Here is a 23,639-nt window from a genome sequence, read left to right on the forward strand (position 1 = left end):
ACCGCCAATGATTAAATTTCCTAAGCCATCGACGAAAACCGCGAGCTAACCATAGGAGTGAGCGAGAGGCAAACACGCGGCTAACGCTTTTAGTCGGGTCTGTTTTTTAGCGCGGTACTCAGAAGAGCTAAGGAAATACAAGAAAAATAACAGATTTAGCGAGTGAATTTCGATGAACGCCGTTAGCCGCGGCGCAAAGAACAAAGCCTAGTACTCAGATCGGCTAAGAGTTTCACTAGTCGAAAAATCTTATTCTTTGTAGTGTGACCGAAGCTTTTAAAGTTCACCGGCAATGCATGTAGCATGGTCTTACTGTCAAGCAGCTCGGTTTGTTGCCCAACGGAAAACAAATCAATTGGAGAAATTTAAAAAATTACGCATCAACTGCAAAGATGTTGGTTATGGAATCCAGCGAAGAGCTCGTCTAGTTGTTCTGCTAAAAAAAGATACTTATGCCAGTACAACGTAACCAACTTATTTTTGGCTAGATCTTACTTTCTTCGTCCTAGCGAATACTGGCCGATCCCCATGCAGTCGTTTTGGTTTTTTTATATTCTGTAATGTTCTGTTTCAGCGGCGTCTGCAAACGATTATTCAAATTCACTCAGGATGACTGGTATTTTATCTGGTATTTCAATAGTTCATCTAAGTGCCGCAGTGAAAAAGGCCCCGGCTCACGGATTTCGTAGATGTGAGTAGACAACAAACAAAAAATACGGAACCAGACTGAAATGGCAACACTAACTTATCGATTTTTCTTGCCATCTGGCGGCAAAATGGGTTATGGCAAAATTTAAAAATTGACATCAGCGTGGCAGCAGTCGTCGAAACGATCCAAATGTTCTGACGTAAGATCCAAGAAGGAAATATTTACGTGCCAAGAAAACTGAACCAAAAAACAAAAAACTATTTCGCATTTTGCTATATAATAACGTTATTGAAGGTCCCTATTTGCATGTCCCTGTCTAAGATGATTTAAAGTTGCCAAGTAAATCACCGCCGAACAGTATCGCCACTGATCAGCTGCTCAGTTCCACCTCGACATCCAAACGCACAGCCAGCAGAACAGAATCTCCGGGTTTCCATATTTTGCTGCCCTATGGGAAAAACACAATTATTACTTACCATTTGGATATCCCCGCAAACTGGAATTAAATATGTGCTTTTTGGCAATGAATTCCCTAAATAATAATAACGCGAAGCAAGTGAAATATGTGCGAAGCCATAGCTCAACTGTTAGTTCAATATAAAACATTTAATAAGTACATGTTAATACACACAATTGCCCAGTGTTCGAAATAGAATTCGGTTGTACATGTGTAAGAATATAAATAAATACCAATAGATGATTATATATGTACTTATGTACAATAGGTACGTGTTCCTATAAATGTTTGTTATCGCTTAAATTTTTAAGTACATACGCGAACATATTCACACAAGCACTCCCATACAGGCATATGTGTTTATTTGCACGCATGTGTATATTTATGATGGTACATTTATGGTATCTGATTTACGTAGCTCTGTTTGAAAAGGGGAATACTGCACTTTCAACGATGAACTGAAGTTCAAGAGCACAACAATTTATTATGTTTATAAATGGTTTTAATTGAATACAATAGAGTGGTCATCAAGAGGACTCATGTGAAACGTTTATGAACGATCTTTGCATACACGTATGCACACACATGCACGAACTAACTTTATGACTGTGTGCACACTAGGGTGGTCGTCTTCCCATTGAGGCATTCTGCTCTCAAGACAAGACGATCCCCGATCCCAAACAATGCATATAGTACGGGTTTTAGTTTCAGATTTTTAAAATCAGTCGGTGCCATAGGGTTCTGTTACTTCTTTTGCTACATTCATAATAAAAGGTATCGGAGTCTGGAAACAGTTCTATACAAGCTAGTTAAAGTCAAAGGTTTAAGGTACATACATTCATTGTTAAAACTCGAGGATTTTGAATGTAATTCTTTGCTTTTGAAATATCAAAAGCAGCATACGCATGCATGTACAATGACATATTAACATATATGTGAAAATATTTACAAGTAATGACATGGATACATACTAAAGACCAGCACGAGTAAGTGAAACTATACTCGGGTGATACTTGGATGCTAACTGCTTCGTTATCGGTTTCTTAAGTACAAGGGGAAATTATATGAGTAAATTGCACTTAAACTTAAAAGATTCGTACTCGAAAATCCAGGAACACCATTACTTACTATCAGGGGTACTCACTTATGTAAGAATGTATCAAAAACAGAAAAACCTTATATGTATGTACATTTCTTAGAATGAGTGCAAATGACGTCCATTTCCTGAAAAACTGAATTTATTGTCTGACAATAAAAACACAACATAAGAGTCAAGTAAAAGACTTTAAATCCAGAGAGAACGCTATAGTTGATTGCCTCGAATAACATATACCTATACCAGCTATAGGGAGCTGGAGATATGCAAGCGGCAAAGCGATTGCTTCCGGTGTCGTAAACTGGCTTCACATAGCGGTGCAAAACTTAGTGTAACAAACCAATAATGACCACAAAGAAAGCATTTCAGCTGCTAAGTTTGTCCGTTGTGAACTTAATAAGAAGATACTCTGTCGAAGGGAGCGCGAGGGAAATGAAGATATTCAAGCAGCAAAGCGACTTATCCAAAATTGCAGGACGTTACCCAGCGTCAAAATCAATATTCGATCGTAGCTCCCTAATGAATGGTCCGATTCTAAACATTTAAAGATAGTTTAGGTATTAATAAACGCAGCAGCTTGGTAAACTTTTTTTAGGCCAATCTAAATGCTTAAACCCAACTGTGTAGCTTTTATAGTTTCCGATGTCTCATAGTTTATACGGACTGTTGAATAGTTTTTTTGGGCGGTGTGTGGGCGCGGCATAGTTGGATAACTTAATTGCGCTTTTTGAGTTACTCGATAGCTGTTGACGAAAAAATGCATTTAAGTTAAAATTTTTAATATAGAATTAAAGCTATGGGCGATACAGTTCTGCGATTTGGCGTAGCGCTAGTATGATTCAGCAAGGGTGCAACCGTCTAGCACCCACATTTTTTAATATTTTTTGGGCCAATATTCAATTCGGGCCATTGATTAGCTAAGTAATGGGTATCTGATAGTCGATGGCATCGTTTACCGTTCTCTCTTGTTTTAAATTGTGGTGTTACTATTAAAAACCCAAAAAACCAACGATGCTGATCAAGAAAAGACGAAAAACCTCAGCAGCAAACTGACTCTTTCCGAGATTTCAGCGCGCTAGTTGATTACATTTCTTGTTCATAACTTCTTAATGAGTGGTCAAAATCCCAATGTGCAATGTGGACGCGGGAAGGATTTTAGAGTTATTGCGTTTCTTACGTGCACTACTGGTTCTAGCGATTTCACTATTCGGAAGCATACAAAGGGAAAGGACATATGTTCGGAAACTTTTCTAAAATCATATTGCCTTTGAAAAAATACCACGCCAACTAAGAACTGTAATTTGCCTCCAATTTAATTTCAAAGAAAAATATTTGGTAGCTTGTTTGAATATTATATTAAATTTACTATTTGTCTATAGATTGCTGTAACGTCTAACGATAAAATACCGGAATTTTTCGTTAATTTTACGATTTTTAAGGCTATAGGTACACTTCTTTGAAAGCGTGTTTTGGCTTTTGGGTTCGTCGGGTACATACCTACATAATCGATGAAGATAAGAGTTTGAAATTTCAATCGGGTTAAAACGTATGGCCATTATAAATAAAATTGGTATTTTAAACTTTAAAGTAACAGATAGAGTACAGACGGACATGGCTAGATCGACTCGGTTAGTGATTCTTACCAAGAATACATACATATACTTTATAAGGTCGGATACGCATCCTTCTCCCTTTTACATACTTTCCGATGAATCTAGTATACTCTTTTAACCTGCGAGTAACGGGGCGTTTTCCTTGACCTACCTAATATTTTTATTTTGAGTTTAGTTTCGATGATATCTATGTATATGATATAGTCCTCCAATTTTTACGTAGTAAAATTCGAAGTTCTGAAATCTTAAATTTGCTGTAGACTAGAGTATAAGACACACAACAAAACAAATATTTGTTTCAAAATATTTTCTTATTATATTCTGATCGTTCTTATGGCATCTTCATGAAATAGTCGTCCGATTTTCCTCTACTCTAGGGTATGTCATTTTTGAAAGAAATCAGAGAGATGCTATATGATATGAAAATAAAACAAGAAAGGAAGTGAACTTCAGCAACCCGAAGTTTGTATACCCTTGCAGTTATAATTATTAAATTTTATTCGAAATTCCTAAAAATACAAAAAATTATTTTCCCAATAGTATAAGATAATATGTAAAAAAAAAACACCAAAGCTATAATTTGTTTCATATTATTTCCCACCAATTTACCGATCGTTTCTAAAGCAGCTATATGATATAGTCTTCCGATTTTGATAAAATTAAATTAGATTTTTAGAACTAATTAATTAAATAATTAATTAGTTAAAGTGGACGTGGCATATTCGCGTTACAAACTTGCGCTGCGTACAAGGCTACGGAATTTAAATCTGAGATCCCAATTCTCTATATTTGATAGTTTCTGAGATATCCACGTTCATATCTACGATTTTTTGAAGTTTGTGGGCGGTTTGAGGGCGTGTCAACTTTTTTTTGGTTCAATCGATAGGTACTGATGAGAACAATACATTTCAGTTAAAATTTATTTTAGCATCAAAACTGCAGGAGCCACTTTTTTTTGAGGTTTGTGGGCTTTAGAGTGGGCGTGGCACTCTGCTGAAACAAACTTGCGCTGCGCAGCAATCTCAGGAATCTGCATGCCTAATCCCAGTATTGTAGCTTTTATAGTTTCCAAGATCTCAGCGTTCATACGGACAGACGGACAGACGGACAAACTTGTGGCTTCGAAAAAAAAGTTAAAACTCTCCTTTCAGCGCTCTGCCGGGTAATCCTTCTCAGCGCTGTAAATTTAAGACGGCATTGAATATTGATTTTTCCTTTTAGCCACATATTTTAAAAAGTATTTTTAAATTATTGCAACAAATTTTGGATTTAAATATAAAAATATATTATTGTCTTATTACGTAGTCTTTGATTGTATTTAACAATGTATTTATAAATAAAAGCTTTTTCAGCACTCAACAACAGTTTGATCAAAAATCATGCTGGCCAAATCATGCTGCGGTTGGAAAAAATATAAGACTTACGATCCATACCATCCATCCATATCAAAAGATAACACTTTAAATGAAAAAACTCAACAAAACCACTCCATCACAGCATTTCACATAAGAGTACACCCCAACGAAATCAGGTGTTCAGTTCCTTGCAGATTTTTCTGTGACTGCAAAAGAAAAAGAAACGAACGAATGATTATAATTGGAAGTTCGAAATGTAATTTCCATGTAAACCGATGTCTTGCAATCGCCGTACTTGTAATCCTAGCGGCTGCACGCAGTGCCTTCGCTCAGACTGATATAAAAAGCTTCAGTAATTCTTCCAACGGCAGCGTTAGTCCGGAAATCGTTTTGCTGTCTGAAAAAAACGCATCTTCTCCGGTATCTGCAGAGGATAAAATTAATGAAAATACGGAATTATTCCAAATGAAAGTACAAAGTAAGCTGGGCAAAAAAAGTTCCTCTTTGCCAAAGGTATCAGTTTCAGGAGATTTCACAAAAGTTCAAAGCGTGTCCATGTACCGTAACACCCTTCTGAATATAGAAAGTATGCTACACCGACAATTACGTGAGAAAGCCAAGGTGGACAGTTTAGAGTCAATTAAAATGCATATCCTCATGCGCTTAAACTTAAAAAAACTTCCCAATATTACAAAACCAATATCAGTACCACAAAATATAATAGATAATTTTTATAAAGGTTATAATACTTCCTCAAAAAACACAGTTTGGAGTCGCATGGGAAGTAAAGACGAATCTCATTTATTGCAAAAATCAACAGTCCCAGAAAATGTCAAATCAAATGGCACCTATGACAGCGACACCAATACTGATTCTTTAGATGAAAGTTCGTCTTCTCAAATGCAAGGAGATGATGCTAGCATTGTTAACGAATTTCAATTAATGCAAGAAATAGAGCTGAATAAATATCAAGATACAAAAACTGATATTCCCGTTAATAACGGAGAGGAATACGAAAGTATTCTTTCACACATTAGTAGCATTTACATATTTCCCGAACGTAAGTACAAAACAATCATTTTAATGATCACTTACTAAATTTATTAGCATATCTAATTGCCAATTTTGCAAAATCAAGAAAGAACGACTATAGTCGAGTTTTCCGATAAAAAAGTGTATGTTTATTTCCTTATACCCAATTCCTTATCTAGATACCTAGAAACACAAGTCTGAGTCTACATTACACATTGTGTATGCATATTTCTATATGCTTGATCATGATCCCTAGCCGATCTAGCCATGTATGTATGTCGTGGATCATAACAAACTCTTCAGCTTTTTTTTTATCACTGCTTCCCCGCTTCAGAAATTGTAAACATTTTATATGATGTAAGCACACAAACCGAAAAAATTGTCAATTTAAGATTTGAAAATTCTATAAATCAAAATTTTTGAAACCTCAATAAATATTTTTTTAAGAATGGTGCTCCCTAATATCTGTATGGCGTTTACATGTTTAAAGATATTAAGTTTAAAGACCATTTTAATTTGTCTACATGCGAAAAACATTTTAAGTACATTCAAAAGTTATATATATCAGGGTTCTACCTGTTACATATTTTACCACGAATACAATATAGCTCTTTACTCTTCGAGTAACCGGTAAACAAGTTGAATAAAGTTATCTTTGGGTACATTAAATGCTTTTTAAGGTTAGAAACGCTTCTTTCTGCCTGTTAAACTTTTTCCGACAAAAACAATATATCCCTTTACTCTATGAGTAACGGGTATACAAATTAAATAAAGTTATCTTTAAATAAATTATTATTTTAATTCTTTAAGTAAAGTTATCTTTGGGAATGCCATGAAATCATTAAGAGCACATTAAAAAAATTAAGCAACATGTTTGACACATTATTGGGGTCGACTACTGTCAAATTTCAATTTCAGTACAATATTATTTTTGAAACTAGATTTTTTGGTTTCTGCGTCTAAACAAAAAGTGTGCTTACGATAGAGTTATCATTTAAACATGTTTTATAGATGTCTAACTAAGAAAAACCGGCGATTTAGTTTTGTGTTTGAAACTAATAAAATACCTTTTTATGTTATAATTCATATTTTCAGTATCATAACTATTTCTTGTCGATTTCTGTCGTCACCTTTTAACCTATAATTATTTTTGTGGGTGGTGACACGATCGCAATACTAATTCATTTGAACAAAAAAAACTTATTCTTCTGCGTACAATAAAGACTCTTATATTGTCAGACTCAATCTAGCAAAATCCCATAAAATTTAGGGACAAGAGCGGCTGACTTCCAAAAATTGTAGGGCTAGCACCTAATTCTTCGTTGAAGCCAGATACTTTATTATTAGAAATGAAATAGTGTCCCTAAAATTCAAGAATTAGGATAGAACAATAATAAACTTAGTTATATGCCACATATGTATTTTCAAGGCAATGTTGATTAGCGGAAATAACGCAGTCGGGAAACTCTCAACTATACCGTTCTTTTAATTAAAAAAATAATTTAGTGTAGAAATAATATATATAACATTTTACATTGAAATCTATTTTTGTAAACCTAATTTGAATTCTTTTGTCCATTTAGAAATTCAACCTCATGTCCGACACAACCGTAATGCCGATGTGTTTCGATTTAAAATTGACGGTAGCTACTCGGATATATCATACGCAACGCTTCATTTATATTTACGTGGTTGGGAGTGGATAAATACACATCAGCCAGAGCTCATTCGAGAAATTAATAATCAGCCAAGTAAAGATATTGTTGTGACTATTCACCGTGCTACGAAGCGTGGAAATACAACAAGCTTTACTCATAAAGGAAAAATATTTGAGTTTCGACGTAGTATTCCGTCAGGGCTTGGCCAATGGGTTAATGTTGATTTAAAAGCTCTATTTGGGGATTTTGAATTAAATACCACACAGGAAGTTCTAATAAAAGGCGCAGAGTCCTGGATGAAGCCATTAGTAGTGACCACTGACAACAAATCAAAAAATCCATTGGTATGAATCCTTGAAATATAAAATAAAGTTTAAAAGTTATATACCGTATTTTCTATATTTAAACTGACTCTATTTCAGACTTTTCATATAGAAATTGGGTCACAAAAAAAGAATCGGAGAAAGCGCAACGTGTATATGGACTGCACAGAAAATTATCATGACATGCGATGTTGTCGATATCCACTTAAAGTTAACTTCACCAGCTTTGGATGGCATTTCGTTGTGGCACCAACGTCATTCGACGCATATTTCTGTAGTGGCGATTGCAAAGTTGGTTACCTAGAGCAATATCCACACACACATTTGGCAGCCTTAACGACGTCGGCCACACCGTGTTGCTCGCCAACAAAAATGAGTTCCTTAAGTTTGTTATATTTCGACGATAACCATAACCTGGTGTTAAGTGTCATACCCAATATGTCTGTCGAGGGTTGCAGCTGTTCCTAGCAAATAAAATTAAGGCAACCCAACGGTTTTTTTATAACATAGAACTAACAGATAATTGTATGTAAATAAATACACATTGGGGAAATTATTTACCTGTTTGATAATGCTAGTATAATGTATATTCCCCAGATTCGACATAAAAAATATGTTTTCTAACAAAAAAAAATAGTCGGATTGCATGCTATTACTAAATATTTATCTTATTAAGGTTCGCTTCTAAAATTTGATTTTTAAGTTTAAAGTTGCAGTAAAGAGAGTAAGGCCTTGGCTTCTAGTTATGGTATTTCTAGCTTACACCCTACATAGAAAATTATGAAGCTAAACCGTTTTTAAATAATAAACTTAGTCGTGACTACAAGACAAATACTCCAGTGATTTAAGTAAAAAGCTACCAACAAAAAATGATATAAATAAGAATCTTTTATGACGAATTAAAGAACAAAACTGGCTTCCTTAAAATGTCTTTAATAAAAAGAGATCACTTCTATAAAATTGATTTGTGGGTGGTAGCTATGGGAACGAAGTACCAAATATCGATAGTCAAAAATCTTTTTTTCGCAGTCTTCTGCACATTCGGTGAACTCTTATTAAATAAGTATAGTTCAGCGTCTGCTTGGGGTGCGAATTTAGGGCAAATCGCCATATTTCGTAGAACAAAAAATCATCTAAACTCTCCCTTGAAATTTGAAAATCGGTGTCCTAGTGGTCTAATGCGTTGACCCTTGAAACTCATCTAAATGAGTCAACATTTATTTTTCATTTTTGTTCAAGTTTTTAGAGTTGAATTCTTAAACAATTTTGAGTGCAAAGGCAAAAAAAATTTAGAACACGTAAGTTTTGCGACCACGAAGTTTTTTCTCAAGAAGTAAGTTGTGTTTTATATTTGTGTTACTTCCCTAGTTCTGATTAATGACTACTTTTATTTCATACGACTCTAATTAGCAGTTTACCAACATGCGGTGGAGCGGCCAAATAATAACTTTGCCTTCTCACCCTCTCAAATTATAGTAAAAAAGGACACAAAGTCAAAGATTCCTAAAAAACTTCCTGGAAAAAGTACCGCAGATGATGTTTGCCGAGAACCAGCAAACATGTCCAAGCACGATTTTTGTTATAAAAATTTGTTTTAATTTTTAGCGCACTTGCTCTTGATTTTAAGGCGCTTTACCTTTAAAACAAGAGAAAAACCATACATTCAAGAAAAATTCTCTTCAATTTAAGGAAATTTACCATTAAAATAAGAATCTCACCATAATTTCAAAAAATACCGCCGTTAATGCTTACAATTTTTTCACATGTTAGGGGAATTTACCTTTGAAAACAGAATAGATTTAAGAAAATTCACCCTAGATCTAAGAAAAATCGCCCTAAATGTAAGACCAATACATGCCTAATTTTAGAAAAGGTTGCCCTTATTTTTTTAACGTCGCCATTAACCCCCGTTTTAGGGCGATTTTACAGTAAAATTTTTATAAGTGTAAGCAGCTTGCATATCCTTGATAATTTTTCAGGACAAAGTATTTTTCACTATATTTTAAAGTTATTTAGAACCGTCTACCTGAAAAAATGTCGGGTGCGACTTTAAACCAATTATAGTGCTAATCAAGACGGTTAACTTAAACACTGTTGAAAAAAGTCTTGGCACATGTTTTTTCACCTTGAATTCGTACGACTGCAGTAGAGATTCGCACATATGTAAATGGCATTTATTTCGTATAAGATATTTGTGTTGGGTCCTTTGAAAAACCTTGTGTTTCGGCCACAATACGATCATCTAGTGCCTTCGTTGTCAGTTAACTAATCCTTCTTCCATTTTTACCAGCCCCAATCTAATATGTTTCTACCAAGCAGAATTCGGTTCCCATTATAAATTTATAGAAACGGTTTGTGGTAAAGTGCGACGCGTTGAAAAAGTGAATTAAATACCCTGTATATGTATTGGGGTATCATAGTTAAGGCACTCGACAATAGAGTTTTTTTTAGTTTGTTAAATTTTTGTTTAAATCTATATCCTTAAAAAATGAAGACGCGTAAGTAGACCTGAACGTCCAACTTTAAATCGATAAATATATATGTATATACTCAGATTTTTAAAATCCAACCTACGTAAGTAAGACCTAAGCACTTTTTACCCAAGCAAATTTATTGCAAATTATCTGCCCCTACCAATCCTCTCCTCTACTTATAAGAAAAAATATTTGTTTATCTCCGAAAAATTTATTATATAACCATTTAGTGATACATTACTATATATATATACTTATATTTGCATAAATATTTCTCATAAATTTAGGGGCCTCGGCTTTCAAGTCGGCTTTTAAATGTGAATACTAATCAGTAAAAAGAGTATGCCGATTAAAGTCGATATATGAAATGTAATTTTAAGATATTATATTTTCTTTCGAACACAATATGGATATTTTTATATTGTATATATTATTTATGGTATTGAGGAGCTTACTTTAAATCTATATTTTTGTATTACATTAGATAAATAAATATATATTTTATAGACATAAATTTATTTATTTATCCACCAAATTTGTTTAATTCGGTGTTTTTTATTTGTTTTTATTTCTTTCTAAAAGTACTCTTTCGTTCGCATTGTAAAATATTCGTTGTAAATACATTAGCTGCCAATTATAATAAGTTAAATGTAAAACCTTACAAACTGTGTAAAAAAATATTTGCCTCCCGTTTGTATGTACGTATGTACACATTTCTTAAAAGATAGTTTTAAAGGAGTCAAAATATTGTTGGAGCCTTCATCAATTTTGTTTATTTCATATACAAATTTAAAGAAATAACATTTACGGCTTATTTACGTATCCTAATGCATTGATTATACTTCTTTATATATGCATTTATTGAAAGGGTTCTTTAAATGCCTCTGAAAATTTATAATCAGTAAGCATTAACACAGATCGACAAAGCCTAAACTTTTTTAAGCCGAGACTAAACGCTACAAAATCTACAGTTTCAGCTATAATATATTCTGGTTCTGGGCTACGAATGGTTTAGCCGTTATTAAGCCGTAAAAGAGGCTACAAATCGAAAATTTGGTACTTCTAAAAGTTTCTAAGTTTGGGGTCGTAATCTACAGGTAAAGTCCTTTCAGATTTTGTAGCCTTTAATTTTGGACTTTTTTGTCGACCTGAGTTATAGAACTTCTTTCTGATTTGTGACGGTAAAATACAACCAAGAAAACTAATTTTTTTGAAAATAACATACATTTAAGGGAAACATTTTAATAAAGTGGCTTACACTCTTTAACTTCTCTGGAATCGAAAATAGCATTTGAAGGCTAATAAATCTCTTTAATTGCAGCTTTACCCATAACATTACAAATGTAATTGTTTTAATAGTGTTTCGTCCGTTCATTATTCTCAGGTCATTAGGCTGTGTAAAATATATATTTTTGAATTGTTGTTGCGCTGACTAACACATTTAAATTCAGCAATTACAACCAGGGACCGTAAGTATTCTAAAATATAAATTTTTTAAACTCGAATGTTAGGGTAATATTAATTTCTCATTTGAATTTTGGTATAATGTATTCATTACTCTGTTTATTTTTTATCAACGGTAAAGATTATCTATTGAAAAAAGTATATATGTATACTCTTTCATCAAACATTTTTGCGGTTCAAGTTTATTATAAGTTTAAACAAGCACCCTAGATCTTTTTTAAACAAAAACTGTGTTATTAAATATTACGCACTAATATATCTAGATATTTTGTTGTGAAATACTGATTCTTCGTATATATGAGAACGCATTGAATTTCTTACAATAGTATGCTACCTTACGAACAATATTTGTTAGAGCTAAATAATATATATATGTGTATTTATATATAGTATATATAAACCTATTTACTATATATATATATACATATATATATTATATTTCTATTTGGTATATAGTATATATATAAATGCTCATTTTTTAATAATTTATTGTATGAAATAATTTTTCTAGTTCTAGTTTATAAAATAATGTAAAATGTTCATTTTGCGCGCTCAATATACTTTATTAGTCTCACTCGTTTGAATTTTTGACCTTACAGATTTAATATAAAAATTATATACATTTAAAAATATGTAAGCCAGCCTCTATTACAAATATTTGGACTAGATTGATTAATATAATTTTGGGACACAGTACAAAATGTTAATAACACAGGTATAACATAATTTTTGATATAAAACATCCAATTTCAAACAGAACTATTTGGCTTTTCTAACATTACGCGCAATTTACATTGTATTATAAATATTAAATATGATTGACTATAAATGTATAAGTCTTTTTATTCACATTAATCGTAAGCTTTATTAAGGTAGTTGTCACATGTGGGTCATACATCGTAATTTTAAGTATATATATCTATTTGTATCTGACTTTATCTATGGATATAATATATGTTACGTGCTGATCTTAATATTTATGCTTATTTATCAGTCAATTTTTATTTTTCAGAGAATTAGTGTTATAACGTGTACTTTTTAGATCCAATATATTTTCAATTACCTTTTTTCGTGAATGTCTTTTTTATGCGAAAAATTATTTGGCTAGTTTTCAATTGGGATTTACGCACGTAATATGCCGTTTGAAATTTCACTAGAATATGAAGAACAATCAAAATATTACTTTACTATTTAAATTTGGGTTATGTCTGAAAAATTAAATCATTATAATTGAAAAAAATTATATTTAAAAATATTGTCACTAAAAACCAACGAAAATTAAACACAACTTTATAAGAAAACCGCCATAAATTGCAACCATAATACAATTTATCTTCTAAATAGGACAATGCACCATATCACAGGTGGCTACAATTAAAATAGTAATATTTTTGAATGTTAATATTAAATGTATGTATTTGATTTTGGTCAAAAACAAGGGTCGTGTATAAAACCAAAGAATTTACCAACAAATCAATTAACCAATTGGTAATATTTTTTTAAACCTAACCTTTACTCTTGAAGACTTGACTATAAGATACCCTCAAGTCACTTCATTTCTCGAGCGTCGGTGAGAGCGCTAGCTCCAACGCTTGACAAATTAATCTTTTCCAAGCATCACTTGTTTTGGTAGTTGCGATATTTTTGTTATATGAACATGACAAATGTTTTTTGGTTATATTTTAAGGCGGTTATGTAGGGTGTTTGTGCCGAAAAATTTCACTTCTTTTTTAATTTTTATTTTGTAAGATATGTTTAACATAATTGCTTCCGTCCGTCTTGTGTACACATATATATATATAAAAAAATCTATATAACTTTTCAATTTTTTTCTTTTTTTAATTTAAAAAAAAATGATTAAAAATTAAAATATTTTTCTTATAACTTTAGATATGCGAACAAAAAGGTTTTGGAGTTTTTATAGCCGTTACTCGTAGAGTAAAAGGGTATACTAGATTCGTCGGAAAGTATGTAACAGGTAGAAAGAAGCGTTACCGACCCCATAAAGTACATATATTCTTGATCAGGACCACTGCCGAGTTGATCTAGCCATGTCCGTCTGTCCGTCTGTCTGTCCGTCCGGATGAACGCTGAGATCTCGGAAACTATAAAAGCTAGGACATTGCTGGATCGACTCTAGTGATCCTTTATAAGTTAAGATGGCAATCCAAGGACGAGTATTTGAAATACATATGTGACTATTTAGTTGCAAAAAATGTATTAGATTGATTGGTCATTCTTTTAGACAAAACCAAAATGGTGAACAATTTGTGATTTTCTAAATTTCGAGTATCGCAACTACCAGGACTCACGGACTGTAGGACTACTGGCAAATTATACTCAGAAAAGCCTCATTTATCGAAATAAAATGGTGCTAGGCGTGGAAAAAATTTATGTTAGTTAGGGCCTAGATAAATTTGAAAACTATCCTACAAACAAGAATGGAATAAAGGAAATTATTGATTTGCAAGACAACGAAAAGGCCATAACTTTCTAGTTTATTTTGATCGAACTTTAAAATGTAAATCAGATAATCGCCAAATTAAATTTTATATATTATCGATCCGCATCGGCTTTGTTCCGTTGTCATTTTATCCAGCCGAAAAAAAATTAACAGGCAGTCTGAGTTAGCTCCCACATTGACGCTCGAGAAAAGCAAAATTCCTCAGCAGAGACGTTGTCCGTCCGAGCACTTAAGAAACCGGCCATAAGAAATGTTGCAAAAAGAAACTATTTGCGGGACTGAATCTATGTTTAAATTAATAATAATTATTAATAATAAAAAATGATTTTAAAGATGTTTTGATACACACATATTACATCAACATAGATTGGTAACATGAACAGGTTCTAAATAAACTGGGTTGAGCAATCCTTAGTCCTGTTTAAACGTATGGGTATAAGTCTTGAATGTATTTTATAATATGTAATGAGTGTGTCTTTATTCTTCAAAAGTAAATAGTGGTAGTCGTCCCATAACAGGGATATTGACATTATTTGGCAAAAATGATACTAAAAGAATTTTATGTAGAAGAAAGTTAATATTTTGGAAAGATGGTAGCAGTTGGCTAAAATTTGACCTCTAACCATATTTTAAATAAATATGTTGGGACCTATTAGGAATGGAAAATACTTTAACTTTTATAATTCCAAACTTCAATTTCAATTCGAATGGCAACATTTAAAGGCGTGACTTATTACAAGTGTGAATTAAAAAAAAAATGTTGACAAAAAATACAGTATAAAAAAAAATGTATTAGAAATCCAAATTTAATAATTTTGTTTTTGAGTGTTTTCGTTTATAATAATGCTTAAAGTCGTGATACCTGTTTTGCGATGCTTTCTTTGAAAATATTGAAATGGAAGCTTCATAAGTAAATCAGGGAACCCCCAACTTTTTATATATGTATATATTAGCGTCATCTCAGTGAGGAATTGGCACAGCTCATCAAAGTGTGTGCGGCAGAAAAATCCGCTATGCCCAATTAAAAAATAATTGGAACATTTTAAATAAATACCTACAGAGGGGAGCAAAAGTGAGTACATGTTTGCCAATTTTGACTGTTGGCCGCTCAAAAAAGCTTTTTCATGCAATGGAAGACAAATTTTTTTTCATTCTTTGAATATTTATTAACAAATTTTTATACAAAACATTACAAAATAATCCAGTTGTTTTCCTAAAGAAATAAAAAAAAAACAAAAACAAACTAGCACTTTGTGCTACAGAATGGCAATGTTTTGAATTTTTTTTATTCTATTTGTATGAGTAAGTAGGGTTACACATCTAGTGTACGGGACCTATTTGCGTTTATGCACTTTTCTTTTTAGCGGTTATGGGGCCATTGCGGCTTTCCTATTGCGTGCTGTCCTTTTGGGTTCTTGTTTTATGTCACTACCAATCATTATTTTTAAGAATTCGACGATTCAATCTAACATATTTTTGCATTGACATTATAAATTAGCTTTTTTAATGTCCATTGTAGCAAGAACAATGGTGCTAATTTTTTTAGCCGCACTGCATGTATAAAAAATCATTAACACACGAAATATAATAAGCTTTTTAAAAAGTTTTAGATTAATTTATGTTTTGTAAAAAAATTTATTAATAAATATTCAAGGAATAAACAAAAACATGTGGGTTCCATTTCATTCATAATAACTTTTTCAAGCGACCAACAGTCAATATTTTTAAACATGTACTCACTTTTGCTACCCACTGTATATTTTGTTTTAAAAGGAGTTACCTAATCTTATTTAAAAATGTTTTGCTATACAATACTTTTAAATAACAATATAATTTTTTCAGTGAAACCGATTTGTTTTCACGTTTTAGATGTACTTTGGGAAAAGCCTATAGCGGCAATAAATTTAACTTATTTTGTTCTGTGCAAAAAATAGTTTATACTTGTGAGTCTCGAATTATACCACCTATTTTAAAAAAATTCTTGGGCTCTAGCTTCTATATAACTACTAGTAAAATGAGTCGCTGGTAACCAAAACCGTATTAACAGAACTCAAGATAAAAAAAAACAAGAAACCTAACTTCGGCAAGCTGATCATCATGCAGTTAAAGTCAACCGTTAGTTTCTATGACAGCTATATAATATAATCATCTTTTTTGTATAAATACAAATTCTGAAATCTTAAAAAAACTGTATATATTACAATCCTTGTTTCGGGAGATATAGGATGAAGATGTCCAATCCGGGGCGTTCCTTTATATACTACTTTATATTATTTAGAAGATTTTTGGGGAAGTTTCATCCCGTTAGCATTAAAACCATGAAATTCGATAAAATGGGCGGACGGACAGACAGACATGGCTATATTGACTCCTTTAGTGAAGAATATATATACTATATAGGGTCTGATATATCTGCTTTACTGAGTTGCAAACTTCTGACTCAAATAAACAAGGCAAAACACTTTTGTAAACTTACTGGGTTAAAAAAATATATATATAATATTTATAAATTGATATAAATTAGGTTTCACTTAATAAAGTACACTTTCAATCTTTTCGAAGAATGCACCGCACAATTACAAATACAACTTTAGAAAAAAATTTTAAGAAAAAATATATCGCTTAAAAAAATTAATAATGTTTTATTAATTTCGATTAAAAGTCAGATTTTGTACATCAAATTAATAAATCAAATCAATTACATATGTATCAAGTCAAACCATTTTTTAAAAATGTAGGGCAAATTGACTTTAAGGGGGAAATTCAATAAAAGACAGTAGAGGTCGCTATAGTCGAGTGCCTCGACTATCAGATACCCATTACTCATCTAAAGGGACCAAGGGGACATGGAGATATGACAGCGGCAAAGCGAGATTGCAATGCACCAGTTGCTTGAAAATTATGGGCGCCACAGTTTTGTGCGGTTTGTAAGAGTTAAAGTGGGTGTGGCAAGCTTTTTTTGGGTCAATCGATTGGTATTGACGAGACCCATACATTTCAGTTCAAATTTTGTGGGCGCCACAGGTTTGGACGGTTTGTGGGCGTGGTATGTTCGCGTAACAAACTTGCGCTGCGTACAGAGTCCAAATCTGAAGTCCCAATTTTCTCTATCTAGTTTCCGAGATATCCGCGTTCATACTAACGATTTTTTGAAGTTTGTGCGCCATTTGTGGGCGTTAAAGTGGAAGTGGTAAACTTATTTTTGGTTCAATAGATAGGTATTGATGAGAATAATACATTTCAGTTAAAATTTTTATTCTAGAATTAAAACTGTAGGAGCCAGTTTTGGGCGGTTTGTGGGCGTTAGAGTGGGCGTGGCACACTGACGAAACAAACTTGCGCTGCGCAGGAATCTCTAGACAGACGGACAGACGACATGGCTAGATCGACTCGACTAGTGATCCTGATCAAGAATGTATATACTTTATGGGGTCGGAAACGCTTCCTTCTACCTCATACATGCATTCCGACAAATCTAGTACAGCCTTATACTCTACGAATAAAGGGTATTAAAAACCGATGAAAATGTTTAAAGAAAGAACTGATTAGAAACCATTTTTAAGGATAAACATTTAAGCGGAACCTATCGTCAATGGTCCAACCGAACTAAAAATATCACTAACATTTTTGACAAAGAAAGTTATATTATTTTTAAATGCATGTTTTGAAAAGAACGAAAATCTTTTACAAACACACCAGTTGAACTTAACTCATAAGCAACATGTTTAACCTATAAACCTGAAATCTAGGTTTTACATTTAATAAATAAAATTTAAAAATTCCATTTTTAAATTGCGAAACGTGTTTTTTTAAGAAAAGTTGATTTCAACTGAAGCCACGACCACTGACCAACAAATTATGAGACTAAAAAAATTGTAGATAATGTAATGGCATACAAAACTAAGAAAATCAAAATTATCCCAAAATGCGCATTGCATGGTAAACAATAGAATTACAAACCGGACAAACTGCTTCCATAGAAATACATATTTGATTTGCGCATTCCATGCAAAACATATTGTGGCCACAAGGAACCAAAGCAGTGGTAACATCATTTTCATTACAAACAAAACATTCGCGGTGAATCATAAATTTATCCGGGTTCGGTTGCAATTGAATGGCTTGGGTCTTTTGCTTGTTGTTACATATAGTAGGCTCTTTAGTCTGATGCAGATTTTTTTGATTTACAGAATGCTCACCCAATCCTAAGAGCGAGTCCGTAGGACTAATTGAGATTGTGGGTGAGCAGTGTGCTGTGGGTATAATATTCCCCTGTTGGTTCCAAATACTAGGCGAATCCCCTATACCTTCGTCGACGTCAATTGAATCACTTATATTTTTCCATATATTTAATATTTCTGGAGGTGTGTTGGCGCTATTGTTGGTACTCTTTGTTGAAGTTGTTGAAGAAGCAGATGAACAAGATCTTGTTAAAATATTCGCATTAGAGTTCGAATGAATCGATGCTGATGTTGGTGTGGGAGGACAGAAGGATAATGCTTTACTAGGCGTATTACGGAATACAACATTAGCCTTAGCTAATGGCATGGAAACTTCATTTCCCGGAAGATGTTTATCTGATATTTCTGTTGCCTTTATAGTTTGTGCCATTTCCATATCAGAAAACTCTGTTTTTTGAAAGCAATTGCCAGTATGATGGGCTTGCATGGGCTTCACGGAAAGGCCACCGTTCCCAGCAATCTTTATTGTAGTATTTGCATAGTCCTGTGCAGATGGAATTGCATTTTTGTATATAGACGACAAAATTTCGGAATTCAAATCATCATTTAGTATTTGGGTTAATGAATTTATTGTCGGCAGAGTCGCAAACTCGTTCGCCTCAACCGGCTCACCACCTTGCATAGTATTACCATCAACACTTCCAGATCCAGTCCCAGTTCGAAGGGCGATATGAGCTTCTATCTGCTTACGTGCAGTATCTACATTGTCTGGCAAGCCAGTCACTTCAAAAATTGGTTCCTTTTCGCGCGATGGTGTTACAATGTAAGTTTGAGTCTCTTGTTGAATGTGTTTGATTGTAGCACCTTTAGGCCCAACAACAAGTCCAACCACCCGGTAAGGTACACGTACCTGAATGGTGATCTGTCCAGGCATACATGGGGGACCTGACTGCATGCGCGGCACTGCACCACCTCCAGATCCACTCGCACTTCCAACGATTCCGCCACTGTGACCGTCACTAATAGGCTTACGTGATGCCCGTATTAAGCTGAAGTGGTCAGCAGCGGAAAGTATTTCTCGCTTAGCCTTGTTCACATCTTCCTTTCGACCAGTTACTACGAACACGGGTTCCTCTCCTCGAACTGGCGTTTTAATGTAAGTGTTGGTTTTAGCTCTCAAAGCCTTTATTTTGCAACCTAAAAGAAAATAATAGTTAAGACGGTTTAAATTTGTATTGATATAGGTTCAAATGCAACCAAAATCGGTTAGCAGAAATTTTAGCAGCAAATCTTAGCGGTTGCGCTCGCATCATGGCGAAACGTAAGAATTTTTTAAAAACAAGTAAATATTAGGTGGTATACATATTGACAGATGTTGACAAATAAAGAAAACTTCAAAACTGGACTTCATAAGCACTCCTAGAACATTTGAACTCATTAGCTTCAACAAGATAAAGTCGATGTTGTCGAGGAGGAGGTTCGAGTTAGATGGAGATTCAGTGGCGAACAAAAATAATAGCACCACTTCAACACATTTTCTTCTGGGTAAAGTAAAATTGTTTTCAGTGTTTGTTTTTTTTTCAACTTAAAATTTTTTTGTACTTTTTCAATATTTTGAATATAAATAGTTTGATAATACTGAACGTGGAAAGCATTTCACTGAGGAAATGCGTGATATCATCCTAAAGTTGATAAAGGATGGAAATTCTTACAGAGAAGTTGGTCGATTGGTCGAATTGTTAAATAAAATGATTAAGAACGCTCTAAACTAAAAAGAAAAAACTGAAATACGAGGACGAAAACAATCTATGACCCCCCTTCACGTCAATCGATTGATTCGTCAGAGCAAGAAGGATCCTTTCAAATCTGCTACTGACTGTGCGTACATATCTCAGGGAACATAACCTAAAGGCCTGCAGCCCAAGAAAGGTACCACTTTTAAATGCCAGACATATTTCTAAGCGAAAGAAGTTTGCCAAGGATCATGCAAATTGGTCACCCGATCAGTGGAGGATTATTTTACGGTCAGGTGAGAGCAAGGTGATTATGTTTGGTGGAAAAGGATCCAGATCGTATTTCAGACGTCCAAAGAACTCGGAATTTAAGCCCCAGTACACCACAAAGACCATAAAGCATGTAGGGCGCAGTGTGATGGTATGGGCCTGCTTTTCCTATTACGGAGTAGGCCTGATACATTGGATCAAGGCCATCATGGATCAGCTCGTATACGTAGATATCTCGCTCGTGTGGGTCTTCCAACAAGATAATGACCCCAAACATACCAGCAAGAGGGCAAAGAAATGGTTTGGGGACAACTCTGAAACGTTATGGAGTGGCCTCCGCAGTCTCCAAACCTTATTCCAATAGGGAATCTGTGGTCGGACGTCAAGAAGGCAGTCGCTGCATTAAAACCAACATCCATCGGATCCCTTTGGGGAGTAATTAAGGAGTCCTGGACTCAAATTTCCATAAAGCGATGCCAGGACCTAGTTGACTCCATGCCAAGACGCTGCGCAGCTGTTATTTCCAATAAAGGATACACCACAAATTATTAAATGAAGAATATAAGCATAGATTTAATAGTTTAATATTGTTATCTCATGAATATTCGTAGTTCCTATAATTTTAAGTCCATTTTTGAAAAGTGGTGCTATTATTTCGTCAAGTTTTTCGAGTTTTAATAAAGTTTCTTAAATAATTTAAAAACTAAAAAAAAATATACATTTTTTTTTTAACTTTCTGATTCTTTGTTGCAATTGGATTCCAAAAAGGTATTGCCTGTTTTGACAGAGCGGGTAGGTGGTGCTATTTATTATTTTTTTCGCAGCTGTATGCAAGCAGCAAAGCGACAGTTCCCCAGATTGCACACTTTATTTGCTAATAACTTTTAACCGAATGGTCCGCTGCTGAAATAAACTCGCGCAGCGCAAGAATCTCTGCTTTATTCCGAGATCTCAGCGTTCATATGGACAGAAGGACAGACGAGCAGATGGACCTGACTAGATCGAATCGGCCTATGATCCTGATCAAGTGTGCATATACATACTTTAAGGGGTCGGAAACGCTTCCTCCTACCTGTTACATACTTTCCGACGAATACAATGTACCCGCCAATTATCGATAATACTCACCTTGTCTGCCCACTATTTCGGCAACATGTTCGGAACTGGGGACTGGAACACACTCCGTCATGTTCTGCGACTTCTTTGATCGATCTTCTAAGCTGACGGCGCCGGCACAGGGTAATAGGAGGGAACTCGGTGCCGGTGGAAGTGGCAGGGTGCTGTCGGATTTGGAAAACGCGGGCATGCCATTGATGGTACCTATTTCGAAGTCACTTTGTGCACTTAGGGACATTGGTAGGGGTTGAGCAGGTTGCGCATAACAAGTTGGATTGTCGTTAAATCCGACTAGTGATAGTTCCAACGCCAATTGCAGTGTCCGCGGATCGTCTGACAGTGGTAGAGATGACGCATTGACTTTGGCTTGATCGGCCATTTCGTGGTGGTGTACGGTGTTTGCTTTGAGACTCGACTCCTTTGAATTAATGCTGGCCAAGATCTTCGGTGTGACCTGGGCTGACATCACAATGGCACCCTTATCCTTTTTTTGGAGCGAAATGAATAACGGTGCAATACCACTTTCACGCAATGAGGAGGAGCTCGATGACACAGAAACCGATGAAAAGTTGAAGGATGATATGGAACTCGATGCAGAACTTGAACTCACTCTTTTAAGCCCACTGAATTCCGTGCTTATGTGTGCTGTAGACATGTCAATGCATTGTTCAACTTTTGATTACAAGACTTCCCCGCTAGGCCTCGTTTTTCGAGTCAAAGTCAATTTATAAATGTTACTACCAATACTCGTGGCTTTTCCGCTTGTGAATTGTCTGTAAATATAGAAGAGGCCGAAAGTGCATTTGGTATACATACGCATGTTTATGGGAGGGATAGCTATGCATGTGTGTAATGGTATATGACTGTTCGACGAACATAGGAATATGCACCTGGTACTAAGTCGCGACTCTAGGACAATTAGTTACATTTCAGACAACCTTCCTAACGCAGTGGATTCTGATAAGCAAACTAATGTTTCCTCTCTCTTCGAATCCTGTTAGCCGCGATGTCAAAGCTCAGGACATACCGAATACCGCGCTCATAACCAACCCCTAACTTACAACTTTTGTGTCACTCACCCCTTGTAACTTCTTTTCTGCTTTTACCCTCTCTGAGACCCACAACCACAACACTGAACATAAATTTTAAGACACATGCATTTTGCTAATTATGCACCGATCTTATTTTCTGTTAGCTCCTTCCGTTTAAATGTTAAACCAGAATATCCATCCCGATTTTTGTGGCCAAAGCACGCAGTATCCCAGGACTAATGCTGTCAATAACACCGCAGTGAAATGGCTTAAAATTTACGTGTGTACACTAGAAAACTCGGATTGCCAGGTACACATTCCGGCGGTGCCTCGACACGCCTTTTGTATACATGTGCGAAAACTGAGAAACACAAACTAGTGGACAGCTCGGAAAATCGTCCCCAGATGGATTTGTATACCGCAAACTAATTTTACAATTGCAGATTGTTATTGTTGATTTAGCGCACCAGAATTCAATCAAATTACATAGCCGGCTATCTGCACTAGATAGGGAACACAATAGGAAACGATAACTATCGATATCTAGAGATGGGAGCCGTTGTTTTCAAATCATTACAGTCGGTTCACACAAAGCCAAACTAAGAGGTTGGTGACGTATTAAATATTTTTCCTTTAAGTTTTCCGTTTGTTTTTTGCTACAATTTAATAATACCTTGAAATTGGTATTATCTGATCCTAGCAAAATGACGAAATTTTTAATGT

At 34.4% G+C, this 23,639-nt stretch overlaps 2 protein-coding genes across 10 annotated transcripts; one reads left to right on the forward strand and one right to left on the reverse strand.

Annotated features, from left to right (window-relative positions):
- Nucleotides 1–881: 881 nt before the first annotated feature.
- On the forward strand, nucleotides 882–9,110 carry LOC119562574 (growth/differentiation factor 8). 5 transcript variants are annotated; one of them, XM_037875876.1, is made up of 4 exons: nucleotides 882–1,374; nucleotides 5,159–6,230; nucleotides 7,786–8,204; nucleotides 8,283–9,110. In XM_037875876.1, exons 2-4 carry the CDS (start codon nucleotides 5,195–5,197, stop codon nucleotides 8,649–8,651), a joined length of 1,824 nt encoding a protein of 607 aa, XP_037731804.1. In that variant the 5' UTR covers nucleotides 882–1,374; nucleotides 5,159–5,194; the 3' UTR covers nucleotides 8,652–9,110. The 5 variants fall into 5 exon arrangements, with proteins under 5 accessions (XP_037731804.1, XP_037731849.1, XP_037731750.1 ...); XM_037875921.1 differs by having other exon boundaries at nucleotides 882–1,235; nucleotides 5,168–6,230; XM_037875822.1 differs by having other exon boundaries at nucleotides 883–1,374; nucleotides 5,168–6,230.
- A 1,328-nt stretch (nucleotides 9,111–10,438) lies between these two features.
- Nucleotides 10,439–23,438, reverse strand: LOC119562306 (RNA-binding protein MEX3B). Of its 5 annotated transcripts, none has more exons than XM_037875724.1 (4): nucleotides 23,384–23,438; nucleotides 21,898–22,658; nucleotides 19,677–19,963; nucleotides 10,439–13,274 (listed from the first exon to the last, which is right to left on the reverse strand). In XM_037875724.1, the coding sequence occupies exons 2-4, from the start codon at nucleotides 22,538–22,540 to the stop codon at nucleotides 13,272–13,274; spliced, it is 933 nt and encodes a 310-aa protein (XP_037731652.1). In that variant the 5' UTR covers nucleotides 22,541–22,658; nucleotides 23,384–23,438; the 3' UTR covers nucleotides 10,439–13,271. The 5 variants fall into 5 exon arrangements, with proteins under 5 accessions (XP_037731652.1, XP_037731482.1, XP_037731538.1 ...); XM_037875554.1 differs by having other exon boundaries at nucleotides 10,440–13,274; nucleotides 18,546–19,963; XM_037875610.1 differs by having other exon boundaries at nucleotides 10,441–13,274; nucleotides 18,785–19,963.
- Between the last annotated feature and the right edge of the window lie 201 nt (nucleotides 23,439–23,639).

The sequence above is a fragment of the Drosophila subpulchrella genome, chromosome 4, assembly GCF_014743375.2.
Source record: "Drosophila subpulchrella strain 33 F10 #4 breed RU33 chromosome 4, RU_Dsub_v1.1 Primary Assembly, whole genome shotgun sequence".
Lineage (NCBI taxonomy): Eukaryota > Metazoa > Arthropoda > Insecta > Diptera > Drosophilidae > Drosophila > Drosophila subpulchrella.

Coding starts and splice junctions, on each gene's coding strand:
- LOC119562574 (XM_037875876.1), top strand. CDS start 5,195: ATGCTGGCCAAATCATGCTGCGGTTGGAAAAAATATAAGACTTACGAT. Junction 6,231..7,785: donor CATTTACATATTTCCCGAAC/GTAAGTACAAAA, acceptor TTGTCCATTTAG/AAATTCAACCTCATGTCCGA. Junction 8,205..8,282: donor ACAAATCAAAAAATCCATTG/GTATGAATCCTT, acceptor ACTCTATTTCAG/ACTTTTCATATAGAAATTGG.
- LOC119562306 (XM_037875495.1), bottom strand. CDS start 22,540: ATGTCTACAGCACACATAAGCACGGAATTCAGTGGGCTTAAAAGAGTG. Junction 19,964..21,897: donor CGAAATAGTGGGCAGACAAG/GTGAGTATTATC, acceptor ATTTTCTTTTAG/GTTGCAAAATAAAGGCTTTG.